Raw genomic sequence first — 15,887 nt, 5'->3', positions numbered from 1 at the left:
GGGCTGCGGGAGACAGAGACCTGTTCAGCAACACAAACACACACACTTTATCACACGGAGGCCCCAGTGAGACTGAGGCTGACCTGTGACAGGGTCCAGATGGACTCCCAGCAGTCTGTCAGTCCTTTCTTGTGTCTCCTGCCCTGCTTATCACCCCCTCCATATCCTCTAGTCCTCTCTTTTCCTAGCCAGGTGTTACATGGTACCAGAGGCCACAGATGAACAGCTTTTCATAGCACTGTGTCTGTGTGTGTGATTGTAAGAAAACGCAATAACTGAATTTTTAAAACAATGTATAAATCAAACCATAACAATTAACATTATATTTTAGCTTCCCGCCAGCCTCTCTGTGTTTTTTTACCTGTAAGCTGTGTTGCAGATTTCTTTGTACTCTTTGAGCTTGTCGCAGACCATCTCAAGGAACTGGTTGGAGTAGGCACTCAGGTCCTGCATCAGGCTCATCAGATCCTGGATGGCCTTTTCCACCACTACTGTGCTCTAAATGGAAAGAAAAATAGTTTTAGCGTTTTTTAAAAAAAATCTAAACATAAAATCTCTGACTTCAGCTTTAAGAAAAAACAACGAAATTTAGTAATAAACAAAAAGGGTAAAAGTAGACTAATATTTATGTAGATGTCACTTCACATCAGGTCTGCTGGAGTAGCAATGTAATTGGAGCAATCCAAATTCCCTTGTTTTGCCCTCACCTGAGGGCCTGACGACTAAACCAGGGAAACTTGTCAGAAGTCTTAAGACTATTAGTGAAATGTTTGATTCTTTGTATGTAAGTGCATCAGCGTGAGTGCACATATTTTTGTGCGTGTGTGTTTTGAACTTCTGTGTTGTGTGTGCTCTCAGGCTTAAAGTGAGTGTGTGCGCATTTGTCACAGTGCACCCATCACCAGGAGCCACGGCAGGGCTGTGACAGCAGCCATTACAGATTAGCCACTCCTGCGTGACTAATAGCTGGCCCGGGAACAGCAGAGCAGCTTCATATCCCCAGACACACTCACACTTACACACATCAAGCAAACTTTTTCAAAACACACACCTTTGAGCAATTTGAGAGCTGTTAAATAAGATTACAACTCTGTATGTTCCAGTTTGCTGCTCCCAGCACTTAACCAATCCTAGCCTACATCTGTAATAATAGTGATAACTCACTATTAGTCTGGTGATAGCCTTGCTGCAGCTACTCTGAAACTACAAGAGTAGCACAGTGCAGTGCAGAATAATCCCCTATGACCATTTACAGAAAGCCAATCTTAAACAAATGATTTCTATTTCTCTTTGTATCCCTTCTCTGACTAAGTGAATTTCATATGTTTCATATGAATTACATAAGTTTCAAGTGAAGGTGCGAAATAGAAAACCTAAATTTTTTTGCAAAAAAGTTAATAAAATGAAAAATGACTTGTGTTACTCAAGGTACAAACAGCTGCAAGAGTAGTAGAGCACCTTGTTTTTAGTGCTGTCTACCAAAATGTCATATACAAGCAGACAGCATAGTCCAAAGTCAACATTTATTTACTATGACCTTAAATATAGCACTATGTAAAAGTCTCAAGCCATCCATCTGTTCTTCATATTTCACTAGGAAACTGGAAAATAGGTGGAAGGATGCATTAAAACATTCAAACACACATGGAAATACAGTAAATAAGGCAAAAATAAATAAATAAATCAATATTTGGTATGACCACCTTTATTCTTCAATACTGCTTGAAATCTTTTAGGCAAGCTTTCTTGTAGTTTCTTTAAGTAGTATTCAGGAAGAGTTCTCCTGGCTTCTTGAAGGATATTTTAAAGCTCTTCTTTGGATGTTTGCTGCCTTTTGTTGCATTCTCTGTCAAGATAATCCCACACTGCTTGAATTGATGCCCAGGATCTGGGGAGGCCAATCCATGACTGAGTCTTGCATTGTCTTTACTTTTATATTTGGCATCATTCTCATGCGAAAACAAGTAGCCACTGCCAGTCAGAAGCCTTCCAGATGGTACTGCATGGTTAGCTTTAAGTGGCTGTCTTAAAAACAACAAACAAGAAAAACATTCCTTTGAAAATGATCGGGTAAAAAGACTTGACTGATAATGAGTGAAAAAACAACCACTGCCCAAAGAAAACATTTACAAAACCTTCAGAAAGCCTGGAGAACTACTACTCAACTATTACTTGGAAGTAAGATATAAAGAAATGAGTGGTGGCTCAAGACTTTTACACAGTACTGTATGCAAATAAGCTATGGTATCAATGAGCGTCTTGGATCTCAAAGATGTAATTACCATGTACAAGTATTATATCTACTATTCTACCATTTGTAATACATTAAAAAAAAAAAGTTCCATTGCATTCGAGGTCACTAACTATCTGGTATGACTAAGTGGGTGCTAGACTAAAGGGGGCAGTAGTGACTATAATTGATCATCAAAAAAAAAAAAGAAGAAAGCGCCCCTGATGTGATAAAATGATATTAATATTAATAGCTCTTTCTCTGTTCAGTTTCCCCTTCGCTCATTCTGTCACATGCAGACGAGCATGCACATGCACACACACAAACAGCAGCTACTCCAATGAGGGAGGTAATGATCCATAGCACTGCCCATACCCATGGAGTGCTAACCAAGGCCTCATCTCTGCCAAGGGAGCACCCTTTACTGTCCATGCCTGATTCCCTGTCAGCCTGCCAGGGTAGAAGGAATTACACAGACCCTGCAGGAGAGGTGGCTGTTAGTGTAGTTCAGGCAGCCGCTACCTTCCTTCCATTGTGTAGGCTGCTAGTACTGTAAACTGGATTATATAAGAAGATGAAAAAAGTAATTTCATCATTGCTACTTTCTCGATAATGTTGTCATAATAAGAATTTTTTGCCTTCTACAGGGGTCTGGTTGTAAGGTCAGCTGTATGGTAAGGTCAGGTAAACTTAAACAAGTCAGTATTTATCACAATTATTAGTCATTCGGATTTAATTAGTTCATTCATTAAAACAAAGATTTTTTTCTGTAAAAATAGGCTGCTGCTGTAGCGAGACCTATTAATTGTTAAGAGACAAGTGCCAGTATGACTATGATAAAAATTAAACATGGCTTGCATGCTCATTATTAAGGTTCTAAATTGATAAGTGATGATCAATTGATATAAAAGTGCAGTATTCCAGCACATGCAACATAACAGAAAAAAACCCCACAGATTAATATTAATGTCTTTGAGCAAGTACAAAAACATAGCATTAATGTAAACTTGAGGAAAAAAGTTAAACAAAAGTGAGGAAAAGGTAAAATTTTGGTTTAGAAATCTGATATTCTCAACAAGTTCTTGTGCAGCCATAATCATAACGATATCCGGTTCCTGGTTTAAGGACAAAGAGCTGAAGAGCAGGCCAAGTCGGTGAATGGAGAAGAGTAAACAATGGATACCCGATCCATTACTCCTGCTCTAACAAATGCTCTTGCACTCAGCTCCCTTGTCTAATTTGCTCATTTAACACAACCATTTGTCTTAGGCAGCAGCAATCATTAAAAAGTAATCAAGGGACAGATTGAGAAAGGGAGGGCTTAGACGGAGAGAGTAAGAGTGGTAGGGGAAAGCCAGTTTTGCTACATATCCTCCATCTTACTTGACTGTTACACAGGAGTAGACATGCTTCTCAATCTATGTCTATCTTACGCTCTCCCTCTGTGTAATGATTCAAGCTTAAAGGTCAACATGATGTGGTATCGAGAAAAAAACCAACAAAAAACCAACCCACCCATATTTCTTGTGCAATTCTACTTCCTAGTATTTTATTACCCTAAAACTGCACATGGTTGCACTCTGTCGCTACTCGTTTTACATCATTACTAGATAAACACACAGTCATCACAGAAAATTAGACTTGGGTTGTGCAAATGGATCTTGAATTTGCTGGGGTAAACTGCTGTTTGGAAATGAAGGCCACAGCCATAGTGGTTTAATGAAGGCAGAGCTAGCACTCAGATTGGCGCCTCAGCGGTAAAATCTCTCAATGCATGGTCATCACAACAGAAACCACCCTCAAAGTAGTCGTTTCCTTTAGTGGAGTGAGTAAAAAGAGCACAGCACAGGGAATGTCATTACTACAGTAAGAAAACAGGGATGCAATCACTAAACTCCCTACGCTAGCTGTATTTGTTTTACTAAACGTGTCATCAGGTTTAAAAAAAATTTAAGGTAGAAGGAATAAGAAGATTTTATTTACTGAAGCTCACTAGGAAAATCCAATAACAGGCTGTGGCTAAATAACAGCTTCATGAGATTTCTCTAATGTGTTTTCGGAGATGACTGTGAGAAGAGAAAGCGAGAGATGAGGGCCTCAGGTTTGAATCGGAAACGGATCATGGATTTACCCCATTAAAATAGGGGGTACCCCTTGAGGTTGTGCAGAGGTCAGAGTGTTTAACCTTATGGTCTCTGCCATTTCACTCATGCTCTAACCCAAAACCACTCACTCGTGTAATGCCTCTCCCATCCCATTCATGTCTGACCATGGATTGATAAAATAACACACCCTCAGTACCGCGTGCATCCAACCACACACACACCCACACACCAAATGGGACACATACAAAGATAACCCCTGGCTGCCCCCCTCTCCCCCCAACAAAGGCTGTTCTCCTCTCCTGGGTAAAGAAGAACTGGGCATGAGTGGGACATTGTCTTGACAGATCATTCATCAACGTCACAGGAGAGCCAGTCTCTGAAGACTCCCCTGACACACACCGGATGGGTCTCATGGTTGTGCCTGCTTAACTGCAACACATGCTGCTTCTAATGTGTATGCATGTAAATGAGTGTGTAGTTTGTAATTGAGTTTGTTTAAGCTTAAAAAGTCAAGCTTAAACAGGGGCACAATGCCAGGTGTGTGAATAACGTCTTTTTTTAAATTAGTTTGTGCCACAAGCCAGTGTACCTCTAGTGCCAGTCCTAAGCCTGGATAAATGGCCAGGAAGGGCATTCGCCACAAATTCGTGGCCAAATCAAACATGCGAATAATATAAAATGAGATTTCCATAACGAAAAGGTCAGGGCCCAGATTAACAATGGCCCCTTCTGGTGTTGTTAGCCAACAGAGTGTCGGTGGAAACTGTGCTACTTTTGGCCAGAGACAAAGGAAGAGGAGAACGTATATGAGAGGACAGTGTGAGAAAAGGAGAAGATATGTACAGGGGTGCTAAAGGGTTGTGACAGAAGATTATGCTAGGGATAGGCTGAGATGGGGGCAGAGGATCTGCCGTGGCGACCACTAAAGGGAGCAGCTTACATCAGACCAAGAAGACCACCTTTATGATTTACTGTTGCTTGTTATTTTAAAAAATTACTTTATAATGCCAACACTCAAGGACTTCAAACATTTTGTATATACATCCCACTCATCATATACACATAAAAACATGTGAAAAAGAAAGCTGTCCCTGGACTCTTTGAAAAATTTGTATACTCTGGCTGCCTTCATAGGAGGGATAAGTAGCATCCAGGTGTTGCTAATCAATTGCACTAAAGAACAGCCAAGTATGAGCAACCTCTAGAAAAGCAGAAGTTTGGAGCATTCAGGTGTGTTGTAACAGTCTTCCAAGTGGATGTTCCAACAAAGTCAGGCTGTGCAATGCACAGAGAAGTTGCAAAGCAGCCAAGAGCTACATCACAAACTCTATAGGCCTCAGTTAACATGTTAAATGTTTATGTTAGAAAAAGACTGAACAGGTATGACTTGTTTACTGCAGGAGAAAACATCTTCTCTCTAAAACAGACAATGAAATGTCCTTTGGACAGATGACACCAAAGTGTTGATGTCTGGCAATGCACAGCACCACCTTTGGCGAAATCCAAACAAAGCATATGGGCTCAAATGCTTCATACAAACTGTCAAGGATGGTGGTGGGGTGTTGATGATTTGGGTTTATTTTGCAGCCGGAGGACCTGGGCACCTTGCAGCCACTGAGTCGACCGTGAACTCCTCTGTGTACCAAAATATTCTAGAGTCAAATATGAAGCCATCTGTTCAACAGCTAAACCTTGGCATAAATTGGGTCATGCAACAATGATCCCAAGCACAGCAGCAAATCTTCAACAGAATGGCTGAAAAAGAAAAGAATCAAGGTGTTGCAATGGCCCAGTCAAAGTCCAGACCGCAAACTGAAATGTTGTGAGATTCTAAGAGAGCTGTGCATAAATGAATGCCTGCAAACCTCAATAAAGGCAGTATTTCAAAGATGAGTGGACTAAAATTCTTCCAAGACAGTATGCAAGACTGATAAAGTTATACAGAAAACAATTACTTCAAGTTATTGCAACTAAAGGTAGTTCTGAAAGCTGCTGAATCATGGCGCCTTTTTATGTTTTTCACACGACTGCCAAAAACTGTGAAAACTGTCTTTTTCAGACGATTGTACAAACACACATGAACTCCCTCCCATCAAATATAATTAAGTACAAGCAATCACTCCTCTAATGGACTGTATATACACAAAAACAGAGAAACTAACTAAACTGGAAGATTTTGAGAGAACTGTGAAACATAAGATGTACTTGGGAGATAAAAAAAGGTGTGAAATGCATTGTGTTTTATTGATGTCACAGCTTTTCCAATAGCAAATATTCTGCAAATTCTTTATGAAGTTTTGAAAGCAGCTTTGAGATTGAGCAATCTATTTCCACAACTGATTTCACTTATTCAGCCTGAATCTTTTCATAACCTTTGAGTAAACATAATTGTGTTTACCTTTCATCTAAAACGATAACATAACGAACACTCAGTTACTCCAGATGAAATCTTTGAGAATGGCAAAACAGATGTAGTTTTGAGTGCCATCGAATGAAATGCCCACATTGTAGAACCGTTGGTAAAATCAGCTCATCATCAAAATGATGAAAATTAAATCACATATTTATGTGAGGCTGGATATTTTTAAAATGAGAAATGGAAAATAACGGATTTAACTATGATGGCCACAGTAAGGCGTAATAAGCTACTATAAAATAAATGCTTGTACACAACCTGCGGGTGGACAAATTGAGTTATTAAAAGAACGCATCTTTTCCTCCACCACCACCACAATCATGACTTTTAATACAAACACTGCATTAAGCTTCGCAAGTGTTTTAATTGAGAGATGAGGAGCAATATCACACTTGAATGATTACAGATGGGCTTCTACATTACACACACCCTATTTACGCCCACACACAAACACAAATGCGGGGTAAAATATGGAGCTTCTGCACATACTAATCCTGGGAATCACTCTGGAGTTCAAATGTGCCATTTGAATCTCCACTGTGACCCCAAACTCCATTCTAGTAATCACCCCATAATCCCCCAGTTTTTTGTGTGTGTGTTTTTGTTCCCCCACACCACCTTATCACATATTGACAAATACCATGAATTATTTATCACAAGAACTCGGTTTAGATGTCGGTGAATGAAAGCTATATTTTATAATGCAGTTGAATGCTTTATGTTGGGGGAATACATGTGTTTTCTGTGTAGTATTAAGTCTAGATTTAAACAAACATAAACAATACTCACAGAACACAAAGATTTTCATTTGCAGATTCAGAGGACCTAACTTGCTTTTAAAATTTCAAGCAAAACCTTCTATCAGGAGGCTTCAGCCTAAACCTGTTTTCTTTAAAACCAGAGGGCATGTCTGTGGTTGAGCTGACATTTTAACTTCTCCTTCTATAACTGACTCAGTCCAAAGGCAAAGATTATGTCTTGTTACACACAGAAACTCTGTGGAAGCAATGCGTGGTGTGAACATGCACTACCCAGGGCTGTTCAAGGTGTTTGCTCTCTCTAATACACCACACACATTTTTTAAATAATATATAACTATTATATTTGTGCAAAAATATATTTTAAAAAATACTACCAAAAAAAGTACAGCTGTGTCACATATCCATGGCAGTGGCAGGTTATTGGCCCAGGGCAGCTGGGTGTGAGCCTCAGGAGTACATGTGTTTGGTGTGAGATAACCAGACAAAGGTGGGTGGCGGGTATTGTTAGACCTTCAGCAGTGAGGAAGGAGGAAGAAGCGAAATAAGCCTTTGAAGTGAAGAAACTCAGAAGAAAGTCATAGTGTTCATTTTGTGGAAAAATAAAAAGAAACTTCTGCACTAATTAAATATTAAAGATAGACTGAAGGTGCTTCTACCAAGATGAGAACATAAGATCACACAATCTCTAGAGAGCAACATGTAGACTTAGTGATTACAACTTTGTGTCTCTTGGTCGAGGAGGGGAAAAAAAAAAAAGATTGAAGGGACTAATTTTAAGCAAAGCCAAAAGCGCTGCGGGTAAGAATGGTAAGGTGCTTTATTTCTCGATAATTCTTAATAGCTGTAAAATTGTCAACCGGATGCTTGGCCACAATCGCTTTCATGACAGATAATGCAGTAGAGGGTTCCAAGCAACATTCAGGAGAACATGTTGGGAAATGGGAAAGCTTTTATATTATTTATTTCTCTATAATAATGCCTATTTTGGTCAAATTAAAATGGTTGTTGAGCATTTTTCTCTGACAAACCTTTTACTAGCAAATGTGGGATTGTCTGATGGTTTTGCTTCTGGTGAAGATGGTAGTGTTTGTTCATCTCCCAGTGTGCTGAGGCAGTAAATGAGTGTGTGTGTGTGTGTCTACTGTTCATGTGTGTATACCAACTACCCTAACACCCTCCTTCCTGTTACCTCCCACCCCCACTTGTGCCCCAATCACAGGGCACGGCTGATGCAGCTAACAGGTGTATTGTGTTGTGATTGCTGTGTCTGTTGATGGGAACGGGGAGCTGAGAGTCTCCTTAATAAAGAGAATCCCACCACCACCAGCACCACCATCTCCACTGTGTATGTGTGTGCTCAAGGGTGCGATTGGGGTTGGGGGTGAGGTGGGCAGCAGGGAGCCAATCAACAAGAAGCGATCAACCCTCCACAAATAAACATTGCCTACACACATAATCGCAAATAAAAAGGTCAGTGTCATTACAGTTACTGGAGGTGGAAGCGTGTGTGCATGCACAATTAACACGTGTATGTGTCTGCATGCGTGCCTGCTTCCAACCTTCTCTCTCTCACAAAGCTACATGTGAATATGAAATCTAAAAGGTCAACATCATTAGCAGTCCATTGGCCGCTGAACACATCCGCAATACCGTGAGCGCTCTGGCAGCTGATGGCGAGTGAATGAAATCAGTCTTCATCTGGCTCAAGAACAAGTTATGTTTGCAGACAAACACCCAAAAAATGCAAATAGGCGCACATATGAATAACAAATGCACAGACAATTACTCCATTAACATGCAGATACAAAAGGACTAGTTAGCGGCTATTGTGCGCAGACACTGGGGACCAAGCTGAATGATACTTAGCTGGAAAGAGAGGGCTGATGTGTACTGTAATTATGGCTCTGATGTGGTCTTGACTAATGAAGTAAACAAGCTCAATACAAACAATTCATCTGCACTCACAGACCCTCTCAGAAACACAAGCGCACCAAGTGGCCAGCCAGGTGGCTCGACATCACGGTCTTCAGGGCCAGGAAATGTGGTCTGGTGGGTTGGTCTCATTGCAGTTGTGTGTCCCCGCATGTGCGCACTGTGTATTCTTGTATGTTAGGATGTCACAAAGTGAGTGTGTAAAGGGGACACTAGGGGGGTTCTACCAAGATTAATGGAGCCAATCTCCACAGCTATCCAGCAGAGTGACCATACCCTCCCTATCCTGTTTTGTTCTTCTCCTCCGTCTACACTCCTTTCCCTCGATCTAACTCTAATTAAATGAATCAATCAGTGGCAACACTCTGGACAGATAGCATCACACTGCTGCGGCTACCGGCGTGTATGTTTGTGTGTTGCTTTACAGTTGCTGTTTAGACCCTGCAAAAAGGAAAGAAAAACAAGAATGAAATGGGAATAACTATGGTGACAATAAATGAGTGGCTGAGGGCAACAAAGACAAGGCAATAAAGAAAGAAACCAGAAAAACTGAAAGAATTTTTAAACAGGCAGACATCAGAAGCTTGGCTACCTTGCTCTTGCTTTTTTTTTCTTTTTAAACATTAACACTCTTCTGGAGATTTATCAGCCCAGGCTATGCTATCACACAGACGCATGAATGGACATTAGCCTTTCCCACTGAGCTATATACAGCCCTAGAAAGCCCTTATCTCATACTCCTAGTGGACAATATACAGCCAGTGTCACCTCTTAATCATATCAATATGATGAATACATATACATGATATACAAAAACAGTATTTGACACCGCTGGTACCTAGTGATAGGAAAACCATTGCCCCTATCATTATAACTTATTAACCTATGCCTAGACTGAATGTCTATTGCTTATTAAAGGCTGCTTAAGCAAACATAAGCTGTGATATTCACCTTGACTCTTGTGCAGCTTTTCCACAAAGTCACTCTGTCTGTTTCTCCTGCAGAGATATCACTAACAAAAGGTCAAATAATTCATAAAACATAAATATATTTAATAACTATGATCCACTCCAAAAGTTAATGTCATGGAAATGCATTCATAAATATTCTACCCATGATATGTGAGGGAGCAATGAAAAAACAAGACCATGGGTAACCCCACCACATATTGTATCACAGAGGGTCAGAAGGATAGGATAGCATACATATTGTCTTGCTGTATATGTGTATATATATATGAAACACAAAGATAGACCAATTATGCCTTATTGTGTATACACAGGTTTTTAAAAGTGACCAATGGCCTATGTATGCGTGCTGCTAGGCTCTTACCTCCGCGATGCAATTCTGCACCATGCAAAACCCCAAACCCCAAATGCTAATATCTTCTTCCAATTCAAACTATTGCACACATAAATTTTTGCTTCAGTGGTTGCAGAGAGCAGATGCATCTATAAAATGTGCTCCCCTATGGTTTGCTGTATGCGGCTGCAGCCAAGGTGTATAAGAGAGGGTGTTTAATGTTGTGTAGCAATGCTGGGCTATTCCCCCTCCTCTAACTATGCTGGTTCTGATCCCAGTGTGTGTCTTTCTTTCTTTCTGATAGCATCTGGCACAGAAAATACCAGGGGACTTAAAAGGGGCACATAAAGTACATATGTGTCCACCAACACCGTGGATATGTAGACACAAAGACACGTCTGATTAATCGTTAATTAACTAGTGCAAGCACAGAGACTCACAATATGATTAGATAGAAGTTCCTGACAAAGTACTTTATGCAGAAGTAGTTCAAAAACTTATTTTAGTATATATTCTCTGGATGAAAGGTGTCAAACCCCATTATCAAAAGCTCTCATGACAACTAAGTGAATAGAAAAACTCCACACTGTGAAAGAGAGAGCGCAGTCTGTCATAACAGTGGCCATGTGGATGAAGGCCATCAAAGAAAACAGTAGGATGGCTCTCAAATTGGAGGCCAAAAACAAAATCACACACAGGTAGCAAAACATACACGCTTGCTACCAATACAGACATGAAAAACGTACCATAAACACACAAATGCCATCCTGACCCTAGAATGTGAATCACAAGAGAAGAAGCAGGGAAGGGTCTTTTATTCAGCCCAATTAAAAAAGGCAAAAAGCCCAAACAAAAGGAGTGTTTTATTGCACTCCCCACTATCAGCAGAAAGGCTCATTAGCCACAGCAGCATAATTAGCAAGATGCTGAACTCCTCGTTAAGGAGGGGCCCGAGCCGTAAACAAACCCCGCTGAACTCCAAACGCCCACGGTCTCTCTCTCTGTAATGAACTGCCACCGCTGTTCCCTCCCTGTGAGAAAACCAAGTGCGCAGACAGTAAGGCTCTGACAGAAACAAACACACACAGCAAAACACGCACTCATACGCGTACACACGAGCTGACAACTCATATCCAAGGTCTGCCGCACAAACACCCACAGCAAAAACAAACTACCTCTCTGGGACACTGTCTTCCTTGACAACTGTGTGGACAAACACACACTTACATACAAACATACATATTATAGACTGATATGCAAAAAATAAAGCGTGAATGCAAAACATACATTTTTACAATACTGGAGACACAGACAGCCATACCCACTAAACATTGAGAATATCTGACAGCTGAGACAAATCTTGCCAACTGTCTGAATCTTGACTTTGGCACTGTTATAATCCTCAACCTGCCACGAGCCTGTTTTGAATTAAAAAGACTGCCAAAATCAGCCACGTGAGCCAGTGTTTTAGCAAGTCAAAATGAGTTGATTCGATAGTTTGTAAATCTAAGGTAGACTGGTTTCATTTGGATGGTTTCTAGGCACTTAATGTTTAATTGAAGTTTGAGCACTGAAACCTAATTAATCTTCCTTGTATTCAGGTGTCAAAATAAAGCGGAGGTAGATATCACAAGATCAGGACAATAACAAAACAACTATGTGCACGGGCACTGACTGGTGAACAGGAAACAATTACTAGGGCACATAAAGAGAAAACTGTACTTGCACACATAGACACACCAAAAAGAAACATCTAAAAAGTGAAGCCATTTTTCTTTTCTGCTACAGCGGCCATGAAGTGTCACAGTCCTGTGGTGTGGTGCCACAAAACCCTTAGAAGGTCAGCCATTATTATCAAAAACTTGTTTTTTGCAGAAAAAGGCCCATGAAAGACACATATAAGTGCTATGATATATATGTGCATGTGTGTCTCACACTTTAACCACCACTTAGAAACAGCTCCAAAAAGATCAAGCATGATTTCAGCAGTAAATATGATCCTGTGAGATAGGTGGCAGGCTGAACATAATGATCTGAGAGAAAAATTGAGGGAGCAGGGATTCTGAATCTGTCTGTCCAAAAACCTAAACCAAGAAACAGTTCACAGAAAACAGCGAGGTGAATGTACTCAAACAGCTGCATGCATCCAGATATGTGCTATTCGCATATTGTGGGTGCACACAGGTTTGTGAAGTTTTTAACACCAAAAAAGTCCAAGGCACTTCAAATGCAAAGCTCATAGTATCCAGATAAAGCAAAAATGCTGACAAACCTGATCAAAGCTGGTAGATAATTGCAGTAAAATGTTTGGAAACCCTATGGAATTACCAGGCTTTTCCTCATTGAAGTGATAATTATAAACAATCTGTTTGAACTAATAACACACAAATACTTTTCTTCTTTTAGGTATTTATGAAACATATCAAATGATTTATTTGCAACTGTAGGTAGTCACCCTACCTACAGTCACCCTTTGCACAATCATTGTCCAGTCCATGAGTGTTCAGGTGTCCACTTTACACTGAGAAGATTGTTGATTTAACCTGATGATAATTTTTAAGCACACAATTTGTGATGCTGAGATGTGAGAGTTGTGTTGGCAATACTCTCCATGTTCGTTTCCGTTACATACATATCAGTACATTTACAAGTGTTAAATGCTATTACCAAGCATTTAATTGTTGATTAGAATATGGCGAGTGTCTCTTACCTGCAGCAGGGGTCTCTGGACACCGAGAACCTTCATGGTATCAGCATTGGCAAGAATCTTCAGAGGATCAGCTGTCTTGCTAACTGCCTCGATTTCCTTATTAATCTCTGTCCGTACCTAATGGTTGATTGACAAAAGTTTGCGTCAAATAGTAAATTTACAGGGGAAATGAATGAAGATCTGTTTTCCATGCCATTCCATGGAGTGAGGTAATCAGTAATCAAGTAAATGATTAACTTCCCCCAAAACCTTGCTTCCAGGATATTCTTCATATTCTTCTTCACAATCCATTTTTAAGTAATTTCTTAAAACCTACCTCTTTTCATTAGCCACAGTATGAGAGTTGATTTTTACTTGTTTTGAATTGTTTTTGTATTAATGGTTTTGTATTTTTATTCTGTTCTTAATGTTAAGCACTTTGGTCAGCACTTGCTGTTTTAAAGTGCTTTATAAACAAAGTTGGCTTAGCTTGACTTGGCAAAAGATGCTATAAATGAAAATAGATGGCAGCTTGAAAACAGGATATGGCGTGGGTAACTTAAAAGTGAAAAGAAAATCTAACAAACCAAGAGCCAAATGTTTCCATGAGGCAGAATTACAATTCTATTTGTGCTAAAGCAGTTTTAAACCAAACAAATAAAACACAGAATGATGTAGAAGAGATTTAATTTGTGCAGGAAACTCTTCTGTTTAAAATACATGCACCTGCAAACAGGAAGAGATCTATGTTCTATCTATGGCCACATATACTTGGAAAATAACGTGTAGTTGCATTAGCACACCTTATTCTACTGAGCTAAGACCTTGAAATTCAAATGCAATAGTGGTCACTAGTACTATGCCATTTCGTTTTGAACATGACTAGACCCTGAAAGTCCATGCTTCAAAACATCAGGTTTGGCTCCGATTCTTCCCGTTGAGCTTCCTTTCATCCACACGAACACTGCTTGTGGTTTCCTGATGTAAGAAGCTAAAATCGCAGGTGAAGTGAGCTTTTATTCTTAACAAATAAGGTCATGTGGGTAACCTGCGTGTGATGCAGGCCTAGTGTTGTGAAAAGACTGCAACTTTAGCATATGAGGAAACCACTGTGAAACGGGGATGAAAAAAAAGTTACTGTAGTCAAAGTATCGAAATATGCCTACATTTCAATATCTAAATGGGAGAGAAATAAAGGCCCGGTGCAAGCAATGTTGTGAGTATCTCGCTCCCTCCCCCTCTTCACTGCAGAGTTTTAAAGGTTATCAGCTAATGAGGCAGGCTAGAGTGAAGACACAGCAGCATTTTGAACTTTTGAATAGCCTTAAAAAAGTTAAACACACACTCTGTAACCAAGAATTAGTCATTTAACAACAATGAATAATCCAAACTACTAGCAATGTGCAAGTCAAGTCAAAAATATGAGCAGCTTCAGTTATATTATATTAAAATTGCAGGGAATTTATGTTTATGTATTTAAAAACTGTTAAAGTGAAACTAAAAATTAGGGCAGGAAATCAACACGTGATGAAGAGTCCTCTTCAAGGTCTCTTATGAACCCTGGCAGTGATGTGTGTTTTCTTATTCCAACAAATCCTATTGGTTTATTGGTATTTTTTATGTCAATCCACATAAAACAAAAAAGGTAGTATACTTTTTTCTTTTAAAACAGGCAATACTGCTTAATCCACCCAAGTTTAGGAATTATAGGGCAGTAAAAAATTAATTAATTAAACTACACTAAGTCACATTTATTTGTGTTTATTTGCATTCACAAGTTTACACTAAGTGAATGCAGTATAAAAAAATTTAGTGTTCAGTGAGAGGAGATATATAAATACCAGACAATATACCAAACACAGTAGCATCTACAATACATTTTTTTAAAAATCCAGCATTTACAAGAGTTTGAGATTGCGTCTATAAAAAGCAAAAAAATTGTTAAAGATGTAAATTTGGCTGCTAATTCTCTCAAAAGTCTCCTTGTGCCACAACAAACTGTTCTAATTGTTTCTGTTAGGTTTGGATCGTCACTGGCATTGAGTGCTGACTGTATAGCAGTTTTCAGTGGAACAGAAAGCAGCTTCCAAGCACTGTAAATTCATCCACTGTGATCACATCGTCACCACAGAGCTCTGACATCCTCAGGCATATGAAGCTGAGACTTCAATGCAACCAATCTAAACTACCATGTCATTGTGCTTCCTCTCACAGAGAAAACTGAGAATATGTGTTTTGTTTTGCTTTGGTCTTTTTGTCCAGAATGGTGTTGTCACCAAAGGACTTTGACATGGAAATGCTAACACAGCAGAAGTGCATCACTGTACAAGTAGACAATATTGAAAGGATAACAGCTAAATTTAAATGAGGTCAAGTTTTTTTTATTTTATTTTTTTGTAGACACTACCTGGATTTTTTTAGTTCATTAGTAACCACAGCAGATGTTGACTGC

General features: G+C 39.6%; 1 protein-coding gene across 1 annotated transcript in view; it reads right to left on the bottom strand.

The window, feature by feature from the left end:
- The window catches only part of exoc4 (exocyst complex component 4), a 131,370-nt gene that overhangs the window by 34,151 nt on the left and 81,332 nt on the right, over positions 1 to 15,887 (bottom strand). The window contains exons 13-14 of the mRNA XM_031726575.2: positions 13,457 to 13,573; positions 362 to 498 (exon numbers count right to left, since the gene is read on the bottom strand). Of these exons, the coding sequence (XP_031582435.1) occupies positions 362 to 498; positions 13,457 to 13,573 (254 nt within the window). The remainder of the gene's footprint in view (positions 1 to 361; positions 499 to 13,456; positions 13,574 to 15,887) is intronic.

This window comes from Oreochromis aureus, linkage group 17, assembly GCF_013358895.1.
Source record: "Oreochromis aureus strain Israel breed Guangdong linkage group 17, ZZ_aureus, whole genome shotgun sequence".
NCBI classification, from domain to species: domain Eukaryota; kingdom Metazoa; phylum Chordata; class Actinopteri; order Cichliformes; family Cichlidae; genus Oreochromis; species Oreochromis aureus.
This window is presented reverse-complemented; position numbering and strand designations above follow the sequence as displayed.